A 25,359-nucleotide genomic window follows, 5' to 3' on the forward strand; every position below is an offset into this window, starting at 1 on the left:
ATCAAGGATTACAGTGCTTATAACATGTTTTATTCAATTCACATAGAAAAGCATGCAGTATTAATGTAAAATGGTACAGTATTAATGTAAAATGTTCAGTGCACATTAGGTAAACAAGTCATTAGCATACAAACCCATTTTTATGGTCTATACAGGCATACTGGACACATTTAGAATAACAATGCTTTTTGGGAACTAAATTAAAAATTGTGCTTAACTTCAAAAAACACAAGCCATGTTTGCAGTGTTAAAAGAGGAGATGTTTTCTAACTGAAGTGCTATAACCCTGAAAAGAAAGAGGCTGCTACCTTACACCCACTTAAAACAAGAGTTTCAGTACAGTACAGTGCTATGAAACAGTCCAGGCAACAACATTTCCTCTGGGAGGCAAGTTTTATGGCAAAACTGACATTGTTTTATAGCAATTTCATGAATCCATAGGATATATAGCCAGCAGCTGCCTTACATGCACAAAATGTAATCTTTAGGAATGGGAAACGTAACCTTTAAAACAAATTCTTACATAAATGACTGATTTGACAAGACCACTTAAAACTGTCCTGCTCACGGGAGCCATTACCTGTGCTCACAACTGGAAGATCATGTAACTTGAAAACTTAAAAAAACCCCAAAACCAAACCCCCAAGTAAACAAAATGTCCAGCCAAAGAAAAGAATCTGGAATGGTTCTTCCCTAGGAAAGAGCTTGCAATGGGCAAGGGAAAGTTCAGTTTTCACATAGTCGAAAAAGACAGGATCAGATTGCATGGAAGTCATTAAAAATTAAGTTCACTTGTAAATATTAAACATTTGCAGGTTGATGACTTTCAGTCATGTTCAATTTCCAAGCAGAGTCAGTTTTTGGTGGTTTTTGACGGACTAGCACTGGAAAGGCTGCTTTGAATTTTCCTCTTGGTTGACTGACTGACATTTTTATTTTTCCTTTCAGCTATAAAGGAAGACACCCAAGGAGGATTAAGCTGATTGTGCAGGTCAGACGACATCTTTAAAAAGCAGGAACCAAACTTTTGTTCCTCAAACAACCTTTGTGAGTTATTGAATAGTAAACTCTGGGAAAAGTCTCTTTGAAATAAACAGTTTGGAGGTTTGGTATCACTAGCCACTGTGTTTTGGCCTGTAAACAGCGGAAAGTGGTCATTCATATCTAGCTCAGATGGGGAGAGGATAGAAAACATAGCAGACTTCCAGCCAGTTCTATCAACTGCTAGATCGCTTGTCTCTGGACACTTCATACTCTGTTCCTCACTCATCTCTTCCAGTTTCTTCTCAGTTTCATTCAGAAGCTTAGAGCACTCTGTTGACTTTGAAGAATTATCAAGATCGGAGGACTTGAAATTATAACATGGACTTTTGCTGTTGTCTGACTCGGACATCATTGAGTCCAACTCGGAAATTTTATCGAGGTAGGCAGCATCCATAGACGCTTCACTGGAGGTTCTTGTGCGATTCATTTCGGAAGAGCAGAGAGTATGTAACCTTTTTGGTAAGCAAGAACTCGTTTTATCACTGGCTTTTGTTGATGTCTCATCTGACTGACCAGCTACTGAATTTTGCTCTGATTCATCAAAATCTAAGTTCTCAGCAAAATTTGTTGGGCAGGTCCCCCAAAAACCTGATTTTCCTGTAGTAAAACAGTTTAGCTTCTTTGCGCTATTACAGCTGCTTGTGCTGTGCTCTGGCGAATCTTTGCTGCAGTCATCTGAAGTGTCACAAAACTCTTCAAATTTCAGTTTTCTCAGGAATGTTGATGGTTTCCTTGCATTTTCTTTTCCATCAGGAGTGTTCAACTGAAGGCGACTGAGAGACAGAAAAGGAGTGCAAGGTGGTGGAAGATCATAAAGTTCTTCATCCTTATATGGGGTACATTCCTCAATTTTATTCCACTGCTCTTCTAAGCAGGCATCCATATTGGTAGTATTTTCATCTAGGAGAACCCCCTGACAAACTGGAAATAGTTCTTTCTTCGGGGCACACTGGCTATTTGAGCCATTTGAACCATCTTGACTAGAAGAGCTTAAACAAGTTCCACCACTTGTCAGCTGTTCAAGACTGTCAGGACTTTGACTGGTAGTCAAAGCTTTTTTCTCCTCAACTTGGGTTTTCAAACATGTTGTATCTTCACTGCTCTCAGCTCCTTTAGCATCTGTGGAAAGCGCACTCTCACTAACAGCACTCACTGTCAGGGTTCCTTCGCCTGCGTTTTTCAGCTGTAAAAGCTGACACTCCATTTCTTCTATGTATTTATCACTTCTTTCCAGTGCCTTTTTCAGACGGTTCATTTCACGTTCGCTTTGTTCTACTTTGGACTGAAGTGCAGCTACTGTAAACCTACCAAACCTGCAAGAAGTAAAAAAGAAAGAACATGTTAAGCTGGAAAAAGACATTCTCGTGGTGCTTTGCGAGCTCATTTCAAGAAAGAACAAAGCTATTAAACATTGTGTTAATCTGAAAACAAAAGTAAGAACTTTTCTCTGCTAGTTATGAAAAAAAAATGTATCATCATATATAATGTACAGGTGGAGGTGAATACCTGAAAAGCCAAAATTAAACTATTAGTGGTAGTAAGGCAATAACAAGCAGATTACCCTTCCAGGGGCTGGTTCTATCAATTCAACTCAAATATGCATGAAGAATTATCCCCTAAAACAATGGCAAAGATTTATGATAACATTTGAACAGTGGTCCACATCTTGAAATATTTACATTCAATCATTTTCCTACAGTACAGCAGTGTTTTACAATACATTTCTTACACAATGTCACCTTGTCAAATGTAAAATGCCAATATGAAATTCAGAAATTGCAACAGTCCTTTGAGGTGGTTTAAATAGTTATATAGACCATTTCAATTACGTTCTCGTTAGATATACAGCTTTTCTTCGGCCATCGCGTGGATGGTACTTCCACTTACTTTAGAGCTACTTGTTTTTTTGAGCTTTACAACCAGAACAATCTAATTTCTTTCTTGACTCCAACACAAAAAACCTGCCACTTGTGGTTTGTGAAAACTGTGTGTTCATGGGGCTTCCAGCTTGAGCACATTTTCAACCGCCAAGATACGGACTTGCCTTCCCATCCTCCACCAGCTTTCAAGACTGACCTTCCCCAGAGGGCAGGTGAAGGTTTCAGCTATATGCCCTGGCTAATTCTAACCTGTCACTGACAGGTGGGCACCAGGGAATTCCCTGCTCCATCCGAGCCTTCAATTTACAGAAAGAAAAAACAATTAAAGTTCTGGTATTTTTAGGAAGGAGGGAAGGACCTGCAGCCACCCTACAATTCTGATGCATAAGGTTTTATACCACAAAGAAATGACAACTCTGTATGTGGGCTTACACTAACTCCCACTTTCCATCTTGCAGCTCCGTATTACAGCACAACTTTATATTCACTCTATCAGCACAAACACTGCCTGGAATTTCCACTCTGTTTCTTTGTCTGTCTGTCCCTCCTTCAGCATCTTTCAGAGTCACAGGGAATTCCCATTCCATTTTCCCCATTCCACCTCCTCACACCTTCGCAAAATGCTCCCACTGCAATGCTCAGACCAGTGAGGTCTGAAGGTGGTGTATCTGGGGCCTGCGACTATGCTGGCAAAATATCCATGTATCTATGCATGCATTTCCAGCAAAGAACCAAACTGTATTTTGTTTCTTCAATTCCTGAGCCCAAAGCAGTAGGAAACTGCTCTACGCTGACAACTGCGATACAGTTAAGTGGGCAGTCGGGTAAAGGAAGTCCCAAACAAACTGGGCACGAATGACCAAATCTACTGGCATATTTCACTGTTCAACTGCTTCTGCATATTTAAAGGACTCTGAAGACATTGGTGTAGATGGTTCAGTGGTGGGGAAGGTTTATACAACAGTCTAAGTCAGTTCTTTCACAGAACTGCTACCAGACCACTTTTGAAATCAGACCAGCCTAAGCTCCACATGGTTTTGGTATGCGCCACTCACTGCTTTGTAGACACGAAATGGCTCAAGGTAGTAGTTTCGTATTTAGAATAGGAGTGTTTAGTTAGTAAGATTTTTTTTTTCCCTAAAAGAAGCTGGCTGGGCTGGAACTCTATCAAGGCAAGGACCTTTCCCACCTCTGCATTACCTCTACCCAATTACCTTTGTCTTTATAGAAATGAAGACAGACCATTTTTCATTTGCTTACTCTACGGGTAACAAGTTTTCTCAACCAATTATAGCAGTTTCTCCATTTCCAATTGCATGCAAGAGGGAAATGGGAGAAAAGGTGCACGAGACTTCCTCCCTCTCCCCTCTGAAACTAGATAAAAGCAGAATCACAGACAGCTTAGGAATGTTTCAATTATATTTTCAGATGAAGGAGATTACAATGAAATAAGCATCCTCATATACAACACATTTTGGCTTATTCCCTCCTTCAGTAAAAGGAACTCAGATTTTGGTTTAAAATACTGAAGGAGCCACTGTAGCACAGCAGGGCCCAAGCAAGACCCTTCCTGCTTCCTAGGGTGATTCAAAAGTATTTATTTTGCCTTTCTCTAACAGACCTGTTCACACAGCCTTACAGGAGCAAACCTTACATTGCTTAATAAAGGATATAAAAGTATATGCAAAAATACAATTTAGCTTAATAGCCAAGTGAGAGATGGGGAAAAATGCTTATGTAAAATAACCAAGATTTTCTGGGGTTTGCTGTAACAGACACTTTGATATAAAAATTAAACATGTTTACATTTATATGCATACCTGGCAATTCCTTTTTAATGGAAGAATGGTGTAATATGTTTATTTAATGCAAATAGCATTAGTGACAGCATGAGATTTGCTTGCGAGGAAGAAGCACTGTATTCTCAAGTGCAACTTTTATAACAAGTGTCCTCAGGTTAAAAAAAAATACAGTATGTTGTTCAAAGCCAAAGAGCATCACTAATACGTTAATTGTTGTAGAGGGATGTGCTCGGGAATTTTGGTTTTCAGCAATGGAGCATCTGACATGCTGCCTACGAACAGTTAACTCTGCAGTTAAACACCAGAACAGTAGTTGCTTTCTGTTCCTGCTTTGAGACTTCCATTCATTTATTTCCCAAATTTTCAAGGACATGGATTTTTAAAGACAGTCATATTACAATGCACATATTTAAACCAGTAACTCCAGACCAGAGCATGACGTAGGTGTTTTAGTGACAGATCTGGCAGGTCAGCAGACAGATTAAAAGACATGCATATTTTAAATATGGTTTAAATATGGTTTATTTTCTGGTTAAAGAAGCCAGAACCCTCCCCATCTCCCCAAACCAAACCACTCTCATAAGTGATCTCTTCTTTTCCCTTCAGTTGTACAGTGAGCTATGCCATAGCCAAAAGGTTACAGTCTGATGATGATAATAATCAAATACAGTACAGTTACATGAAAATAAAATGAAGTTTGGTCTAACACTCTAGATAAATTACTTTTCCTGAAGTATTTGAACCATTTCACACTTGGTAACAATTTGATACATTCGTCAGTAAAGTTAAGGTATTCAGTATAGATGTGGTAAAGAGCATTTTTCATACCCTCATGTGTGGGCAAAGTCTTTTCAGTGTTAGGGTCTTGTTCTTTAGTTGTATCAATTAAACAATGAGTTTGTATCTCACTGCGTTTGTTTCAAGTACATTCTCCCTATAGAAAACTGAAAGCTCAGAGAAACCAGTGATCAGTCATAAAGTGAATAGAAAGACATTTCAGGTGGGATTTGGTTGCTTCAACACAGACACCTAGTGACATTTTACATGGCCTAAGGTCTTTCACACGACTGCTGGCCTCCAGCTATCACTCTGGAAGGATATAGGTCTCCTGTAGGTCCTGTATGACAGCTGCCAGCCCCAGGTATGTGTACTGGATATGTTACAGTGTCTGAGGTGTCAGTGGATGTCTAGATGAGCACGTGAACCCCATATTTCAGGACCTTTCCTCAGTTAGAGTCCTCCTTCTTGTCCCAGCATTATTCTAACTTGACACCAATCAGAAAGCTGCAGTCAGCTCTCATCTACAGTGAGCAAGAACTAACATTATAGCTATAATGTTTGAGTAACCCTCCTTCACATATTCCACAACTGCCCCCTGAGTTATGTTTGAGTTCTGCTGAAGATGTCCACTTAGAAACTGTTCAGGAAGTTTAATAGTCTCTCACCCATAAGAAAATAAATTTCTCCAGTTGTTTCTTCTCTTCTTATCTATCAGTTCTGCAAATTCAGCTTTAGGGTTTTATTTTCACACATCAGTGACAACTGATTGTACCAGGTCTGTCTAGTTGAGCCCTTAACTCATATCAACTCAGTTTAAAACCACACAACCTCATACAAACATTTCTCTTTGTGGATAGTAAGCAGCTGCAGCAAACAGTTTTCCTCTATAACCATTTACAGAAGACTGGGGCTACAAGGATGCCATGGAGATGACTCTCCAGTTCTAATCACCTGATGGCCCAGATTGGGGACTGCCCTGCAGCTCAGATACATTAGCATGATCCATCCTCTGGAAGGAAACAAAGGGTGAGAAGTGGGAAATGACAATGTACAGTCAGGGCTTGTCACAGTTCGAGATCAGGGCAATGCCAGAGTACACAACCAAATCCAGTCCCGTCATTTAGATAAACATTTTAACTTGAGTTCTGCAGTCAGATGGGAAGAAAGAGGTAGCAAATCCAAGAACAAAACAGCTGAAAGCCCTACTAGTTTCTATAGCCCTTCTGTGATATCATGTACCAGATGCAGCTAGATGGCAATGAGTTCTGCAATCATTTTCTACATCAACTATGAAAGGTGATCTGCAGCAACATCTTGACAATATACCAAGTTATATACAATTGCCTTAAAATTGTGTCATATTTGCATAGACATGTTTAAGAAGAAAAAACAAACAGTTATTGTCAGATGGGGGCCTTTTCTTAGCAGGCAAGAAAAAAAAAAAAGTCGAGATATACCTCAAGCATGTTGCTCTATTTAAGATCTGAACCCAGAAAAAACCCAAATCAGTAATGGAATTTGATTCCACTGAAGAAAAAGTCCTGGGTATAGCCTACTACTGCTTTCCATTCTGCAGACCAGGCTGGCTGACAGAAGAAAGCGTACAACAGCTCCTTCTTGAAGGAAGCAGTGGAAACACTTGCTATAGCTAATTTTCTAAGCTTGTAAAAGAACACGTTATTTTCAATATAACCAAACACTGGGCAGTAAATCCCCTCCATTGCACAGTTCAGAGAGTACAAACCAATCTGAAGACACATGGTCTTCCTCATGAAATCTCTCCTGAGCATCAGGGAAATCCACTTCCTTCACATCACATGAGTAAGACTAAGCTTCACTGTTTGTTGTATGACTGTAGAGCCGCAGGATTTGAACAGAAGAACAGACAAGGTACATTCTCTGAAGAATTGGGTGAATTCAGACGAACATCCAAAGCCTCTCCAAGCATTTTAACATCTTTCAGTGAAGCAGCACCAGTCTTCCATGTAGGAAAGCCAGATTATACCTGAGGTCGGTGAATAGCATAAACCAGAAAGGATTACTCCAGAATTACTACAAAAAAAACCACCCACAAAACCAAGCAATGAGATCTGAATGTCCTTATCCATCTGCTTAAGGTTTAGATCTTCATGCCTGGAGCGGGTGCTTCCTCAGGGTTTAATGCTATGACTCAAGAACTCAAAGTTGTTTTGAAGGCTACTAAAAAGCATTTTCTCCTATTTACTTTCAAGGCCACGCTGCAGCTGGTCTTTGAAGATGGCCACTACTCTGAGACAGCAAGCTTGCAGGGAGGTGAGAAAGAAGCCCAGTTTTCTATCAAGGAAGATAGCAGCGTTCTCACCCTCTACACCCTGGACACAGATTACTAGAAGCCTATTTGTAGGCTCAGTGAAATGCAGACTGAATTAAATAGTCTGGTATGAGTGGAAATATTTGAGTTAGATAAAAATTGAATGTTGTACAGAATGACCTAGAAAGTCAACAGCCTGAGATTTCAGTGTGCTGGTACCTGAAGTCACAAATCTAGACAAGACAAACAGTGAAACTGGAGAAAGGGGAACTGCCCCCCCCGCCTCCCCCCGCCAAACAACAACAATACAACTCACAAAACCAGAGAAAAGAGATAACTCAACAACTGGCAGAAGAAATTAAATATTTAGGGAAAATACTCCTAGGAAGCCTAGAAGTCTGGTTCAAGCTAATTTGAATCTAACCATTCATAAAATACACTATACCCTGGAGTAGATGCACTTGCTAGTTATTTTCCTTCAGGTAAAAAGCAAACAGCCCTTTGCCAAAAATGCTTTTAGATCCATTGTGCCTTGCCAATAGACCTAACAGTTTTCTATTTTAAGTAGAGCTGGAAGTAATAGGGCTTTATCATCCTGCAAAACTTAAGTTTTAGAAGTTTTCCTGTTCTGTATCAGGAAAATGGAAGTCTCTGAAAATTCCTCAGGAGAAAGAACAAACAAACAGAACCACCAAACACTCAGTCTGATTTGCCTGAGAAATGGGAGACCAACACAGGTCTTCGGTAAGAATCACAGCAAGAAACTTACCTCTGCTTTTCAGACCTATGTCCCAACTATATGATGGTATGGTATTCTGCTGAAGGTCTATTCTCAAAAATGTTTCATGAAAAAAAAATAAATCTAATCAATTAGCATCATCAATTAAAAATTGTGTGAAAATCCCTGACATGGCTGCAACGTCAATTTTATTGACATACATGACATTTTTCAGCAGGTTTTAATGGATACGAACAAAGAAAAAACAACTCAAGACTATGATAAAAGGAAAGTTTTTTATTGACCACTGAAGAAGGCTAATTGTATTTTCCCTCTTATGCCAGAGGTAAAGTCTGTGTTACAAAGGGATCATTCACCTGCCTTCAGTGTTTCCTTTGCTATAAAGCAAAGCCTACTAACATAATTTAGTTACAGTGTCACTATACACAAAATGAACTACGTCTGGGATAAGGAGACTGAATACTGACAAATCCTTTAAAAAATAATTTGATGCAAGTTGTAGTTAGTTACCTAGCCAGTTGTTTAAGCATGAATCCATACCTGACAATCTGAAGCTAAGAAATATATGACAAATGAAACAATGGTGGTGACACTAAATTACAAAGATCCAATCTGGTAGCTATTTTAAATTGCACTAGAGAGCCACTCAGAAACTTCTTCCAAAAGTTACCTTCTGAACAATTCTGAATAAAGTACACTGAAACAACTGTACTGACCAATCAGTCTACCTGCACAGAGAAGTTTAATTATAGTGACACTGTTGGGCTCTGACGCTTATGCCTTCAATTCTGAGCTCATAAGCAAGGTAAGAAAACAGCTATTGCAACCCCTGTTCAGTGTGTGAAGCCTAGTTGAAACACCTTTTAGATATTATCAAAGTTTGCCATCAGAACTGGAAGAACATTTAAAAAATATCTTGATGTTAGGTCTGGTTGAGATACTGACCAGACTAATGACTACAAGGGTGAAGACTGGAATTTAAAGTAATTGTTTTAAGTCCGACATGTGCATGAAAACATCAACCTGAAGAAAGCCAAAACAATGGGTGAAGTCCCACACTTTGGAAGAGGACATTAGCAGCACAAATGCAAAATGAGGTAGGAAGGTAACTTTCTAAGTAGCTATTTAGCAGAACTGGTACTGGCCATTTGCGCCAGAAGTGCCAGGTAAAAGGAAGCAACAAAAAGGGTATTGCAAGATATCAATATAAGATGTTGTAGCAAGACACAAGCCAGTTTTTCTGCTCTACTTACTGCTATGGAAGCTTCATTTGGAATCTAGTACCCAGTTTTAAGTGTTATTGCTTCACAAAACCATAGACACTGGAGAGACCTGAGAGTACAGCAAAACCAAGTAAATCAGAAGTTTACTTTTTCTCTTAAGTCACACTTATCTAGAAGAATTGGACAAATTTACTCTAGAAGACATGACTAGGACTGAATGGGTATAGCTAGGGTCAATCAAAAGGGCTAAATTTTAGGTGTGTTCTTCCAGGACAAATTTTTTCTTGCATATACTTAAATTCTTGTAGTACACCACTGGGCTCAAAGCAAAACCAAAGCTGAAGATAGCAGAAGCAGGGTACAGACATGCAACTGTCTACACACCTGAAGTGTTTCAACTGTTCCCAGCCCAGTTTAAGCCTGATTCAACTCATGTACTTAATTGCCATGCACAGTTCTAGAGTCAGCATGGGCCAAAGATCATTCCCAACAGGCAGGCAGGATGTGACTATTTGTTCTGGAGACTAAGGGGAAAAAAAAAAAAAAAAATTAATAGTAGAGACACAGACAGACCAATCTAGCTGGCATCTGGGCTGCAAAACAGACCTTGACACTGTCCCAGTTTCTAGTAACAATTGGCTATATCTGTGCTTCTTTAGAAGAAAGTGACTGGCTATTATTTTAGGCCACAATGGCAAAAGGGGAGAATAATCAGCTTGCAACGAAGACTAGTTCTTCACACCCCCCACCCCAATACCTGATTTTTCTGACCAACAGTATGGTAAAGTGTGCACAAGCTAGAAGAAAGGAAAATTCTCTCCACTGGGGAGTTTACCTGACATCAGTAAAGCAAAATCAAGTTAGGTGACCTGGTCTCTTCTAGCTTATCTTTTCTAGGATTCATTTAGTTACATCTATTTACTTTTCAAGTTTCCCATCCTTGACAACTCACTCTCAAATGTTACGGGGAAAAGATATTCTATGCCATTAAAGCCCTCTCCATTGTCAAGCCTTTAAACAGGGCTCTATCTCCCTTATTAGGGGACTTCAGGGCAGAATGTACTTTTACGCATTTAACAGCACAGCACAAGGATCATGCATCTTCTTTCCTGTGGTCTTGAATGACAAGCAGTCTGGCAAGCAAGCTCTCTATAAGGATTAATTTCACCTTCCAGCAAGCGAGTTGTGAACTAGAACAAAATCCAGAGAGCTCTCTTCACACATTACACAGGTACCCCTCAACCCTCTTCCTCAAAAGCACTGTATAAACCTGCAGCCAATGCTGCTCTTAGCTTTCTAAGTTCTAAACCAATGAGAGAAAAAAAAAGATAGCAAACCAATGAAAGAAAGGAACACTACTTCAAAAATATGAACATGTTGCTTCACAAAGTAATTCCAAGGAGAGGTATCTTAGCACACAGCTGTAATCAGTATGGCAAAGTTTCTGCTTTTTGAGGTCATTGTCATTGATGTTTTAACTGTTTAAGACAGAGTATTAAACACAGGTGTCAGTTCTGGGAATGATGTTCTCATGCTGCAGAAGCTCGATTCTACATATCTTGCCCAGACACAAAGCTATTAGGGACTTCCCTTGAATAGGGAGCCTAAGTCCACAGAACAAACCTTGAAGGCAGCAAAAGGAAGAACAAAACAAAACAAATACAAACAACCAGAACCTCTGCACTCTATTTTGACCATATACCAGATTTAGAAATTTCCCAATAACAAAAATAAGTTAAATGTAGAAACCAACTAATAAATCCAGTGCTTCAATATTGGCCAGATAATGCAAGGAATAGCACTTGTAGTCATGTCATATTCCTTCACTGTAGACTTGATGCTATTCTGCAAGTTGCATTTGTCACCCAAGTCTATGAGGATAAAAATTCCAAAGTCTACCTGGAGACACATATGCAACACCGTGTACACCACCACAGTTTTAGGTTAAAGTCCTACAACAGTTAAACAGTCTATAAATAAAATATGGTAGCTTTTAAAATATTCACATACTTTTGGGGTGATCTACTATCAACTTCAGCTTTTAGTCGCAAATTCTCTCTTAAAAGGCTATTGTTTTCCATGCTCAGTTTCTTATTTGCCTAAGGAAAAGAAAAGGAAAAAAATAAGTATACAGTAGAACAGAAATGACTTCTAATATTTATAGGACAAGCTGTTTCTCCTTTTTAAAGAGACAGAACTAGAAATGTGAAGGCAGGAAACAGCCTTCAGACAGGGACACCACTTAAAAATCACCATGGGAAATGGCTTGCAAAACTGAATAGCGAACAGACATTTTTTATTTATATTCCCAAAATACATTGCAAGCGTCCTATCTAGGGAAATAAACACAGCTATGTTAGTTAGTACAGAAAGTCATTAAGAAGATGTACTAATGGCAATTCCATGGTTTTTTTTCCACTTGACTAAATATGTTAAATACATTAACATTACAATGTGCAGGTATCAGCAAAACTAATGTTGGACAGCTTCCGCCATTCCAAATTAGAGTAAGATTACTTTGGTTTTTTTGGCTTGTTGATTTTAAAGCATAGTTATCCTGTGGATGTAAATCCATTACGACAAGCTATTTGCAGTCTTTCTTCACTTTCTTCCAGGATGTTGTGATTAAGACTCCTGATTCACAACCCTTCTTACTCCTTGAGTTGAGGTCAATTCCTTATACTCAGTTCAGCGGACACCGTTGTTAACAAGATGCTTCATATAAAGAGAAGTTTTCCTGCTGCTGTGTTTCAGAACAATGAATACCACCATCCTAACAAGCGGAAAATACTCTTTGCACTTCATAGTCTGCTCAGTCTCCGTATGCTGAAAATGGTACCACCAGTCCTGGACTCTTAATTCATAGCCTCAATTAGATAACGCTTCCACTGCATAATGAAAGTATGACCTAGAGTTAGATCCAAAGAAGGAGCTATGCAATTGGGCTCAGGAGTGAAATGTACTTTTTCAGAAGCATCAAACAGTGCAAGAAGAGAGGCAGAAAACTCTAAATGCTTATACAAATACCCCCAGCAACCTCTCCAGGTGAGGCTAAGACAGTGGGGGGTAGGGGGAATGGAGCAGGAAAAAAAATAAACAAACACTACCCCCACCCCCAAACACCACCATATTCCTAGGGCCAGAAATAGTAAATAGAGACTTCTGGTAAAGAAGGAATGGAAAGGGTGAGCCCAGGGCTTGGATTCCTGAGTGTCAACTATTTGGTATTTAAAAAATAAAAGCACAAGAAACTATCCTGAAAGAAATGAGTAAGAATCCAGGACACCTCACTTCCAAAGGAGCATCAAACCATTTCACAACATGGCCAAGACCTTTCTCTCCTTCCAGAGACACAGCCACCCCCCCCCGCCCCCATCAAACAGGAAATTGCATGACTTGCATAGAGTTAGTAGGTAGGGCATCCACCTGGCACATGGCTAGGCAGGACTGAACCTCTTTGGTGTCCCTCTTCCAGAAAGTGCCCTACCCTCCAAGCGAGTAATCTGCAAGGGATCCCCACTTGCAGCACGACGTCTAGATTAATGAGCTCATGTAACTGCATTATTAATGAGCGTACTTTGTCTGGTATTTCTACTACTGGGTTTGTATCACCACTTCCATACTCGTTATGACTCCACTCAAAGTTGTAATGGCTACTTTGGGAGTCTCTGCTCTAGGACATTAAATGATAAAGGTGGCTGCTATTTCCTAACTCAGTCTAGTTTTAAGAAGAAAGTGATGGCAACCACATTTTCTCAGGTACCCTGTCTCACTGGGAAGCGATGGGTGGTTGAAGCTCCTGGGTCAGGTCCTTTAAGGGATAAGTTTTCTGGTGTACATGGGAAGGAGGTCTTGCTGTTCAGACTGGGGCTGGTCAGTGCACGCTCAGAAGTGAAACATGGTCTAAAAGAAAAGCCAAGTGATTTTAGGTACTTCTGGAATTGAGCAGCTGTTCAACAGGGAACAGATGGGAAGAGAGTGTCTGGATCCTAGTGTGAGACTTGGTCCCTAAAACCCATCTAAACCTCTATTCATGTCTAACCCTTAACCAAATTCAGAGACTCCATAAACTTAAAACCCTTTTCTTGCTAAGGCTGAAGTTATACTGAAAAAAAACCCCAAACACACCCCTCCCTCAGTCCCTGCTATATTCTTCTTTTTACTTACTTAGGAAAGAAGTCAAAAATCTTAGTCACCACAAAAAAAGAGTCAGTACAGTTTAACTTTACAGGAAAAAAAAAAAGGCAAAAAAAAATTAGGCAGACAAGAACTCCTTGCTGCAAATCCCCTTTTGCCAACTACAAGTGACTCTGAAGCTCCTGGGATCCTCTTAGGTGGGCAGAAGATGTATCCCAGCCTGTAAAGTTGAAGTCTGAGTCTAGCCAAGCTATTGAAAAATCTGATTTTGGAAACTCAGTTTATCCCTTTTAGTGTTTATCATGCAGTCCAATCAGGGCCACAATTTGCTTTAGACTACGCAGAAGCAAATCTAGTAGTGTCCCATTAAAAACAGCAGAATGGCAGAACAGTATAATGTGGGCCTCCGAGTCTGTAGCACAGGAAAACTGTGAACACTATTAATGCTTACAAAGGAAAAAAAATGTCCTAAACACATACCACTTTGGTTTTGCAGGAGGCAATGCAGGATTGTTAATAGAAAAAATAAAGGCAGCATTTTGAATAAATGCAAGTCCAGTTCTTTCCACCTTGCCTTTCAAATTAATCTTGAAATTTCACTCTTCTTCAATGTTTGAGGTGATCCTTCTTGTGCCCGCAGGTAGACTTTGCAAGATATTTTTATTTAGATATATTTTCACATGACTATCTCCTGCTCCCCTCCTTCTGCAATATCAGGTTTTCTTTTACATTACATTCAAGATGTATAAGAAAGCTGCAGGTTTCCACTAAAGGATCTTCTGGTCATAAAATGCTGAAGCTTGTCTATTTTCGGTCAAAGGGTCAAGTTACTCTGTCTCAGCAAATTGCACCAAAAATATTGGCTAGCAGGGAGGGCAATAGTGCAAAATCTGCCTCAGCCAACTGTACTGTGTTTGGCCACTGAATGTTGTAAAATAGATATATTATATAGATTATTGCAAGCCTGAAAAATCTGGTCATCAATACCAGTGACAAGTGCTACTTTAATCCAATTACCCAGTCACACAGTGACAGAGGAGTTGAAGAAGAGTCACATACAAGACTCACTAGAACAAGCAATAACATCTGACACTTGGAAAGGCTTATATGGAAATACTATGATACACCAACAGTCACTGGAATTCAATTTTTTCCTCTTTCTTCTGGATCTATGAAGTACCCAAAGGTCATGCTAGCTCTCACTCCTGTTTACCTAACACAAAACACTTACACTATGAGGCAGCTGAAGAAATGTATTTATTACCTCCTTTAACTTTTCCACATTATCCATCACTTTTTCATATATATCATTGGCAGCTTTCAGCTTTCTGCTCCATTCCTCTGGGGTTTCTGGGCCACTGGTACTTGCTTCATCTGCTGACTGGCTAGTTTCCTCATTTTGGCAAGATAAAGCTGATGCCGTGGGATCCAGAAGAGATTTCAGCTGTGTCTGTAAACTGAGATTTTTACCTCTCAGATCTTCCACTTCTTTTTGCAGGGATTCTATTTCATCCTAAAGGTGTCAGAAATTTACAGGAATTAAAATAATGTGTGGAATTAATTAAATAATACTGACAAGTTCCCACAGCACTTTAGAAACATGGGTTCTCTGGCAAGCCCAGATGCATGCCTTCACTTAGACATATATCTAAGTATGCTTATGTATTGTGCTCTAGGCAGGATTTTAATCAACCTGCACACTCAAGCATAGTGAAGGTTTTAGTGAACGGAATCCCTTGACTACATAAAGGACCCTGAACAAACTGGCGGGCGGACCAAAAGCTTCAAAGCATTCAGCAACATGAATCTATTATTAGGGCACTCTGTGGGAGGATTTCCTGTATCAAGAGTGTTTTTAAGGTCGTCCTCTGCTGACTCATTTGCTGTTATTTGAGAATGATATGAGAGAAACATTCTGAAACATTACGTGTTCAGATGCTGAAAGTCTCAAGATTCAAAATGGACAGAACACTGCTTGGAAGAGGCTACAGGAAAGTAGCAACATCTTAGGAAAGACTCTCAAAATACAAAGAACAAAACTCGTAGCTGTCTCGGTCTGAAGCCACAGAGAAGCAAAAACCTTCAAAAGCCTGTTTTTAAAAGGATAAAAGAAATAATTTATCCTAAAAATATGTCTTCTACACTGTTCACCAACTTAAATACTTGAGTTGCTAAAGGTCAGATTACTAAAGGAGGTCATACACGGCATTTGCATAATTCCAAGGCATATTTGTACGAATAATCAAACTGCTTTTTTTTTTTCTTCCCCCAGCATGAGAACAACCATTTTAAATTTAGTTTTTTGAAGAGATTTATGTTATCCTACGCCTATCCGTGTGATTTTGGAGTTGATTCAATAGAAAGGCAGGAAACCTCCTTTTCCTGACACCTTCTTTCATAGAGGATGAAAGAAGCTGAGCTACAGGCAAGCTTGTCATAAAAGACAGCCCTTACTTCCCCAGTGTTACATATATATACAGTGTCCGTTTCCTTTCTCTCATTCTCCTCCCTGACACAGGTTTCCTTGCAAAATATGCGATGTCTTCACACTGCTGCTACTAAAGAAACAACAGCTGAGAAAACAAACTAAGCACAAAACCAAACTATTAACATCTTTTCACCTTGTTCCTAAGAGTATTTTCCCAGCAGGCAAGTGGAGATAAACTTCCAAGCATTCACTCACTTTCAGAAAAAAATAAAGCAACAATGATAAAAAATAACCTATGCCATAAGGTTACAGTGGGCAATATTCTTTACGAAGGAATTTAGTCTCCCTGAGCAACAGGGGATTACTTCAGAAAATGTTTGCATTTGTATCGAAGATAAAACAAAAAAGCCCTGAACACCCAATATGCATAAAGAAAACCCTCCCATAGCACCTGGGGGTGGAGTTCCCACAAAACTATGGAACTGGCTGTACTTGGATACCTGTAGCATAGAAAGAATATCACCATGACTTCAGCGGGATCACTTCAAGCACCAGCAACCTTAGCCAGAAGGTGGGATTTTAATGCAGCTTAGTTTCACGTAGATTCAGTATAAACCTTTACTTAAATTAAGAACAACAGGACTCAAAGCAAAAGGACCAGTTGTATGCAGTAATTTAATAGTTGCAGTTCATCTGGAAAGTCACAACACTCCCCACATCCTTACCTCATATTCTTTGTGGAGTAATTCAAGCCTTGTTTTACGTAGGTGTTTTCTGACTGTCGGACTAAATATAGGATCACCTTCACTCGTTCCTCCTAAAGCAGCACAGGATGAAAGAAACACTAATACTGTTTCTTTTTCAGTCAATTCAATACTAGTAATCCACCTTATAACATTTTTCATATTACCAACTACAAATACAGCTAATACTGGACCTATCTACTACCACGGGAGATTTGAAGTCCTTTCATTTTCAGAACGGGTTAAACAGGAGTATCTGTTAACGATGTTTAGAAGTCAAAATCCTGCCTCACAGCAGGAAGACAACTTTTGAATTTTTCAACGTTGTGTTTTCCTTGACAGAATCCTATCTTATTTAAGACCATACTATTAAAGCAGAACTTAGGGAGTTGGGGGGTACAGGGTGGGGTGGGGGCGGAATCAAGCATAGTAGAAGATAGTGTAAGTTTCTAAAGTGAGATTGTTCAGATATATTTTTCTCTCAGAACCAAATAGCAGAGCTGTCATTTTATGTCAAATAAAGATCGCGGTACTTCCTAGCTCTGGGGAAGTTCAGATCCTCATTCAAGTGTTGTAGCTTTGACTTATTTCTGTGCCAAAAGACATTTTCTTAAAAATAAAGCAAAAGGGAGGAAATGGTGAACAAAACAAACCAACCAACCAACCAAAAAAGACCACATACTCATTCAAGATTCTGGGTTTAAGTACACTATTTCTCAGCTAAATACTGTTCTCTTAGGTCAACAGGTTGCAATGCATAGGTAGAGTACTTCAAGCGAGACGCTTTTTTTTTCCAGTTAAAGGCACCATCCAACCAAGATTTAAAAAACAGTCATTAGAGCTGCAGGGTGCTTGCTGTCTTTTAATAATCTAGCCATTAATATACACATCATCTTCAGAATTTTTACCTTGTAGCTATTATGCATGCTTCTGGAAAGAGTTAAAGTCAGATCTTCCTTAGATGCCAGTAAATAAACACAGAGGAAAAAGTATCCAGACATCTTTGGACTCAAAAGAATATCCACCAGCAGTAAATACCAGAAAGTTATTTCAAAGACTGAAGTTGTCCTTACCTATAATTTCCTTGCAAGGATTTTCAGGCGTGATAGGAATCCTGCAAGCTGGACACTGATTATTGTTCTTCAGCCACACTTCAATACAAATGGAACAGAAGACATGGTTGTTGACACAGATGACTGGGTGACGGACCTTTTAGTATTTGGGGGGGGTGGGAGGGAAGAAAAGAAAACAAACAGAAAAACACTATGAATACTTTAAAACTCTTTCAGCTACCAGAATATGAAAATACAGTATTCCATCTCTCAGTGCAAGTCTGGTCTTGCAGGAAAGAGACACTGTTGTTTCACAGGGCTAGCTAGGAGTGACCTCCTGACTCACAACACCAAATTTCTCTATTACTGAAGGCACCAAAGCTATAACCATTTTTTGCAAAACTAAGGGCCTTGATTCCAAGAGCTCATTAATACACAGTGTGGCAGGCACCCTTTCTTAGCCCCACAACCTCCAAGAACTGCAGCCAGCCACTCCAGTGAAATGCATTTGCCTCCCTAGGTAGAAAGAAACCAAAATATATGCATTAACTGACTTCCAAAAGTGAGGGAATGAGGGATTGCTCCTGGCAACAACCAACACTTTGCCTTGGAAGAGGTGTCACTGAAATGGACAGTGTTGCAGATTAACTCTAGCCTGCACATCATCAGCTTCATGGAAATCAGCCTTAAAAAGGGTAAGGGCCAAACCCACAGAGCAGAAACGTGAACCAGCAATCGCTAATTCAAGCCTCCTGCTACATATGCATTGCTACTAAATAAGTCATTACCCAAGAATGGGGCAGCTAACTGAAGGATTAAATATTCCAATCAGACACAGATCTTTTCAAGAAGCTTTCCCTCCCCTTCCCTTCCAAAACAGCAGGGTAAACAAACTTTTAGAAAATATTAATGACAATGCATTATTCTCTCTTGTTATTTAACTATAAACCCTGTTTGAAAATAAGTGTGCATAGAGGGACCAAATATGATACAGAAGAAAAAGACTTTCCCCTATATCTATGCCTTACTGCAACTTCTGTTACAGCTTACTGTAATACACACTCTCAAATCTCCTAAAAGTACCATCTGTGTTAGGGGTCTTAGAAATAATTTTTTTTCCTCCACCACTACCTTTGGCCAAGAAACATGTTTTGAGACACAGAAGTAGCAGTATCTATTACTTTAGAGTCTACTGTGTTGCACTTAAAACCAAAGTTCAAGAGAATTCTTTCAACTTTAAAAGAAGTCCTCATCATCCCCAAGATCTTCCTCTTTCATTCTATTAGTAAAGTAGTAAAACTAAAAAGGAAAAATGAAACATTGGCAGGGAGAAGCAAGCAACTGGAAAGGACAGCCACGAATCACTTCGGAAAACAGATTTGATGTGTCCTGTAGTAATCATACCCATACAATCAGTGTTGCACAAGCTAAAAACCAAGCATTTTGCCACTGAAATACGTATGGATCTGAATTAAGGCTCAGATCTGTCAGCTTCTTCTCCAATTTACTATCTATGCCTCTGCCACATTACAGGATTCACAGTCTCTTTAAAACCTCCAATATGACAGTCCTGGGAGCCAAAGGATTTATCTATACACAAACAGAAACTAAAGTTATTGAAGGTGTGAATAGAGAGAGACTAAGTGATTTCTCCAAGTGACTGTACACTTTCAGCTCTAGTTAAGGAGGCTTTTTTGTGATTAATGCAAGCATTAGCACACCAATGCTTTGGAAATGTTTAAATATGACAATTTCAATTATTGGGAAAAAAAAATTTCTTTATTTACTGCTTTTCTTTAACAGAAAAAGAGCTTTCTCCAGCTTTCCCACCAGCAGCTAGAAGTAAAAAAAAAACCCCACAACTTTTTCTTTGGCCATACTACTTTCTTTGTCAGAAGCAGCCTGAGAATAGTTACATAGATGATAGGATACAGAGCAGAATAACATAAAATAATCCAAACAGGAAAAGACATTTCAGGAGTGCAGGTCTCCCCCCCGGGGAGCAAGAGACCCTCAGTTACCCCAAACCTGACATGGAAGCACACTTCTTGCAAGTGAATGATTACTCCATATCTCTAGCAAAATAGTAAGTCACATTTATTACTCTCCAGGCTACAGTGCTTCTGATTTACACACCTTTACAAGTTTCATTTCAGGGCTGAGGTTTATACTTTTGTTGGCTCAGGATCCACACAAAGCAATCCACGCGACAACAGTAGAAGCTGCTATTGAAATGTCACACAATGGCTGGGGGTGCTGCTGCCCTTCACCGAGTCCCGACTGTGATAAGCCCGGGGGGTGGGGGATCGTGACACACTCATTACTAAAAAAGCATTTCACTTGAATTACAGCATGGTTTCAGTTCCTTAATCGACCATAATGTCTAGAAAGACTACAGCTTATTTGGGAGGGCTTGATCAGCTAGGTGATTTTGAGCAATTTCCTAATTTTTCCCCACACATAATGAGATTCCTACACAGATCAAAATAAAATCCTGTACACATCTATGTCATTTTGAAGGCACTTCTGGACCTTCAAGCAGTACTAACAGAGGAGCTGGCGTGTGGAAAAGCAGGCATGCTGATACCAGTGAACGAATTCCCAGACATCCTGTGGGGTTTCAACACACACAGAATCGCGTACCCAAGCCCAAGCAAACTGTCAACACCAAAACCAACAGGAGAGACTTTCAGTCATTGTAGGACAAGTAAACCTAACGGCCTGATGCAGATGGCTTCTGATCTGCTCACTAATTATGTATACAGGTATGTTAGAAAGTAGCCCAGACTGTATTAAAAGAACATTCAGGTAACAAACATGAAATTTATCCAATTAACTCTTATTATAAATGGTTATTTGCACATCTTGCCAATATACTTGATGACACTGTTCACACTAACACAATGGGCTAACGTTCCCTCCCCCGCCCAAGATTTCTCCTTCATTAAAAACAATGAGTGGTCGACATTATTGAATGAGTTTCTCTCCAATATCTCTTTTTATCCCCCTACCATTATGCACAGTGAATAGTTTCTACTTTGCAGCCAGTCCTTTGTAAATTTTGCAGAGATAGCAAGAGGTACATTCAGACTGTAGGGTGGGCCTTCTACTCAATTTGAAGCCTATGATACAAACCACAGAAGTATTAGAATATGTCAACGCTCCGTGACAATTTCTGCTTCCCCCTACAACACAGGACAAAACTGGCAAGATTTTTCCGTTAATTTAAAGGAAATAACTTTTTCTTCCTCTAACCTTTACTCTTGAAAAGAGAAGAGCTTTTCCGGATGAAGTTTTTCACTGAAGTTCCAAGCTGGAGACAAAGGTATGTATTTAAAAAAAGGACAGCCAGACCTGTCAACTGTGGCAAAATTTAAATAGTTTAATGCATCTAAAAAGGAAAGTATTCAAATACCTTTATCACAGATATCACCAGTAGGTTACTTATATAATGTTAATATATTAAGTCAGTGCAAGATACCAAGTAAGAAGAGTGTGGAAATCTCTTCCAGTACAAACTCAGGAACATCAATTCCTGACCAACTCCAGAAAAGAAGTGGAAGTATGAAATGGTGGCTTGAAATAACCCAGTAGCTTTATAGCAAAATATGAGCGAATACCTAACGAATTTATCAAGTATTTAGATTAGAAAGTCACTAGGATCAGATTCAAATAGCAAATAAGTTGTCAAGTTTGATTTCGCTCTCCTCTTTTTCAAGAGTATCTACTCTGCATTACAGACACAGTAAATTTGTGTTCTCCCCCATTTTCATTAAAGAGATAAATAGGAGAGGTAACAGGACCACAGCCAGGAAGTCTTCCTCGGCTTCCACAGAAAAGCCAAGAAATGAGTAAACACAGTTGCTAAAAGCATCACTCTCTGTCAGAGTTAAGCGAGTTGAGGAAAGGGAGGTGTCTCACTACTTTCACTACCAGCACTACACCTATTTTATACATCAAAGGCGCCTATTCTTTTGTTATCACTCCTGCAGAAAAGGTCTTGGAGTAAAGACCACATGAGGTAGAAAGAAACCGGACAGTAAACGCCAGAGTACAAACATAAAAGGTTTGTACCTTTCTTCCCTTGTAATTACTAGTGTGCTTTAAGAGGTTTGTTTTGGTTTGGAGAGCAATGAAACAAGAAAAAAAAGAGTAGTGAGGAATAAGCAAAGAATTTGAGAAGCAATTAGTGACAGCTATGAAATTAGCTCTGGGGCTTTTAGAGGAGAACAGACTAGCAAGAGCCCTCCACTTCCCGAGGAAGAAGAGAAAGGGACTGAGAAAGGGTCAGAAAGAGGAAACGGAAACTTCCTCTCCAGACTGCTGCAGTTTTGCTCAGTACTTTTTAAATCCACCTGGTTATACGTCCCCTCTTTGTTTCGCTTGTCCTCTACGACACAGCACCACGCTCAAACACACCTAATGTTTTGAAACATTCCAGCTCCTACAGATATCGGAAGAAGAAAAACCCTCAAAACCTTCACCCTGGGAACCACACACCACGCTCCGGCGCGGGGGCGACCGCTGCCCCGGGGACCGGGCCCCCAGCCCCCTCTAACTGCCCCCGGGAGGCTCCCGCCGCGACGGCGCACGGTTCCCACCATCCCAAGGGTGGCAACACACCTCCCCTGCAGCCGGGACCGCCCCACCCCCCGGGGCGGGATCCCCTCCTCTCCGAGGCGGGACACCCCACCACCCCGAGGAGAAGAGACCCCCCACCGTGGAGAAGGGACCCCGCACCCCAACTTTCTTCCCAGCGCGGGGCCGCAGCCCCTTAAAAGAGTCAAACCCGTCGGGGTCAGGGCTGCGGGCCACGGCGGGGCCCCCCGAGCAGCCGTCGGCCGGGTCGGGCCGGACCCCCCTCCCCGCCCCGTACCCACCAGGCCGCCCGCAGGCGGCGGCGCTGAGGGGGAAGGGCAGCGGCGGCGCCGTTACCTTCCCCAGGCAGATGTGGCAGGTGATGGGCAGCGTGAGGGACAGCGTGACGCTCGGCCCGTGCTGCGCCATCGCGGCGGCCCGACGCGGCCCCACCAGCACGGAAGTCCCGCGGGCGGTAACGGCGGCGACGGCGGCGGCGGCAGCAGCAGCAGCGGCCCCCCGCCAGCCCCGCTACGGCAAGCCGGCGAGGCCAAGCCGCCGCCCGGCGGAGGGAAGGCGGCGCGCGCTTTTGCAGCGCTCCCCTGGAGGGCGGGCGGGAGTCGCGGCCCCCTCACGGCTCTGCCCGCCGACGGGCGGCTGCTGCCCCCCTCGCGTCCCCCCGCCGCCGGCCCCCACCGCAAAAGGCCGGCCTCGGGGCTGCGGGGGCTCGCCGCGCCCGCCGGGGCAAGGCCAGGCCAGGCCAGGCCAGGCCTCGCCAGCCCGCCGTCCCGAGGAGGTGGCCTGGGGGGCCCGCGGAGTTTTTGGCCTGCGCGCAGCCTCTTTGAGGGAAACGGGTCGCGGTGGGGAGGGCTTGGTAAAGGCCCTTGCAGGAGGAGGCCGGCGCGGTTACAAGGGCTCTCCTTTCCCCTTACAAAGCTATCCCTCGCTCAGGTTCCATTGTGCTAAATTAAATAAACCGGCCGTTTTAATCCTGTTAATTCCCCTGAGCCTTTCTGTGGGCTTCTCTCCATGTCCCTTTTTTTCCCTACTCCAAAATACGATACAGAAAATGGGAAGACGTTTCAGGGGAAACTCCCGGGGCATGAGTCCCCCTTCCCCACCGCCTCGCATCCAGCTGGAGCAGTCCATACCCGGCAGCAGTCTGGCGCCTGGCATCGCCCCTTGGCTCCCACGCTGCCCCTCATGCTGCACAGGCAGCTCGGCCGAAAGCCCTCGCTGCTTGGCCCAAAGCATTGCCTGTCGGCTTGGGTGGGATTTTCACAGCCCACATGGCTGCAGCTTTGAGGGCGACAAGGAAGTGAGGACTGTGATAAGCCCCCAACCCCTGTGAATGCCATGTGTAGTGATGCTTGCTTAACGATGACTGGTGGAAGATCCTGTCCTGATCCATGGAAATCGAGGTGCCAAATCCACGGATGAAAATTCACGTCTGTCACCCGGCTTGCACCAACGATTCTCCAAATTATGAAGCCTCGGTGTTGTGCTTTCCGGGCTGCCGGAGAGCAGCTGGGAAGTGGTGCTGGCGGGACGGGAGGCTCCTAGGAGCCTGCTTGCTTGACCTCAGTCCCAGGATTCCTGTAGTTTCTTGTAAATGTGCCACAGCATGCTGAAAATTATAGACCTGAGTGATTTAACATTGCGCCACATGATAAATGCTTAGAATGCTGAGCAGCTAATTCAAACAAGCGTAAAGTTGTGGATGCAATGATTAACAAGGAAAGTATCTTAGGCCGACATAGCGGAGTTGGACGGATGCATTTCAATTTGATATAGGTAAGTTGCTGCAAATAAAGCAAGCCCACTAATCCATGGTGACATTCCAGTGCAGATAAGGCCTAGTGGCTTTGATGGTAACGTATCCTTAGGTGGGAAAGGACAGGTTTGAATAAGGTGCACTTGATAAAGATTGAGTATTCATGTGTTAAAACACAACACTTCTTAGTAAATTTTAGAAAATACTGCTTCAATGTCAAGTAAAAAAAGAATCAATTAGCAACATAATGGACATACCGTGAATTGTCATAAGCTGGAGTGAGTGGACATGCGCTGCGAGGAGATGCTTTCAGTACTGGCATGACTGACCTGCCGTTTAGGTAGGAGGGTGCACAGAGAATTTTTGCAAGAGAAATGTAAAATTATTGGGTTTTGAGCTTCAAAGATAACCACTGGAGCCTGAAATTCGTTGAGTGTGTTTATCGTGCAGCCAGCGAACTGCACAGAAATGCAATGAATCCCTGTTATTTATCTTTCTTAGCTTTATTTTTGTATTGATTTTTATTGAAAAAATGTGACTAGACAATCCAAAGAGCAGAAAGGGTAAATGCATGAAAGAGAAATCAAAAGCAAGGAAGTGCGTCTTATAGTTGACATGTGAAACTCTTTTAAATGAATCTGGGATAAAGCAGGAACCCTTTCAAAGGCATGACTTCCACTGCTTCAAAAAAGTATATGTAACTGGAAAGTGACCTGTTAGAGAACAAGCTCTGTTGGGATGAATATATTTTCTCTCAACCAAAAATAGCTTCTAAAGGAGCTTATTTTTCTGAATAAGCTGCTAAAAGGAATACATTTTCTGTGTAGGGAGGTTAAACTTATTTGTTTAGCAGATTTCTGCAGATGTTGGATGCCTAGTCAGTGAATGA

At 41.4% G+C, this 25,359-nt stretch overlaps 1 protein-coding gene across 1 annotated transcript; it reads right to left on the reverse strand.

Moving 5' to 3' along the window:
• Nucleotides 1-516: 516 nt before the first annotated feature.
• OBI1 (ORC ubiquitin ligase 1) lies at nucleotides 517-23,125 on the reverse strand. Its single transcript, XM_059821939.1, has 6 exons — nucleotides 23,054-23,125; nucleotides 18,140-18,275; nucleotides 17,049-17,140; nucleotides 15,160-15,408; nucleotides 11,769-11,857; nucleotides 517-2,357 (listed from the first exon to the last, which is right to left on the reverse strand). Exons 1-6 carry the CDS (start codon nucleotides 23,123-23,125, stop codon nucleotides 854-856), a joined length of 2,142 nt encoding a protein of 713 aa, XP_059677922.1. The 3' UTR covers nucleotides 517-853.
• Nucleotides 23,126-25,359: the final 2,234 nt, after the last annotated feature.

The sequence above is a fragment of the Gavia stellata genome, chromosome 1, assembly GCF_030936135.1.
Source record: "Gavia stellata isolate bGavSte3 chromosome 1, bGavSte3.hap2, whole genome shotgun sequence".
NCBI classification, from domain to species: Eukaryota; Metazoa; Chordata; class Aves; order Gaviiformes; family Gaviidae; genus Gavia; species Gavia stellata.

Coding starts and splice junctions, on each gene's coding strand:
- OBI1 (XM_059821939.1), bottom strand. CDS start 23,125: ATGGCGCAGCACGGGCCGAGCGTCACGCTGTCCCTCACGCTGCCCATC. Junction 15,409..17,048: donor TACTCCACAAAGAATATGAG/GTAAGGATGTGG, acceptor TGACACCTTTAG/GATGAAATAGAATCCCTGCA. Junction 11,858..15,159: donor ATGTGGAAAAGTTAAAGGAG/GTAATAAATACA, acceptor TCTTTTCCTTAG/GCAAATAAGAAACTGAGCAT.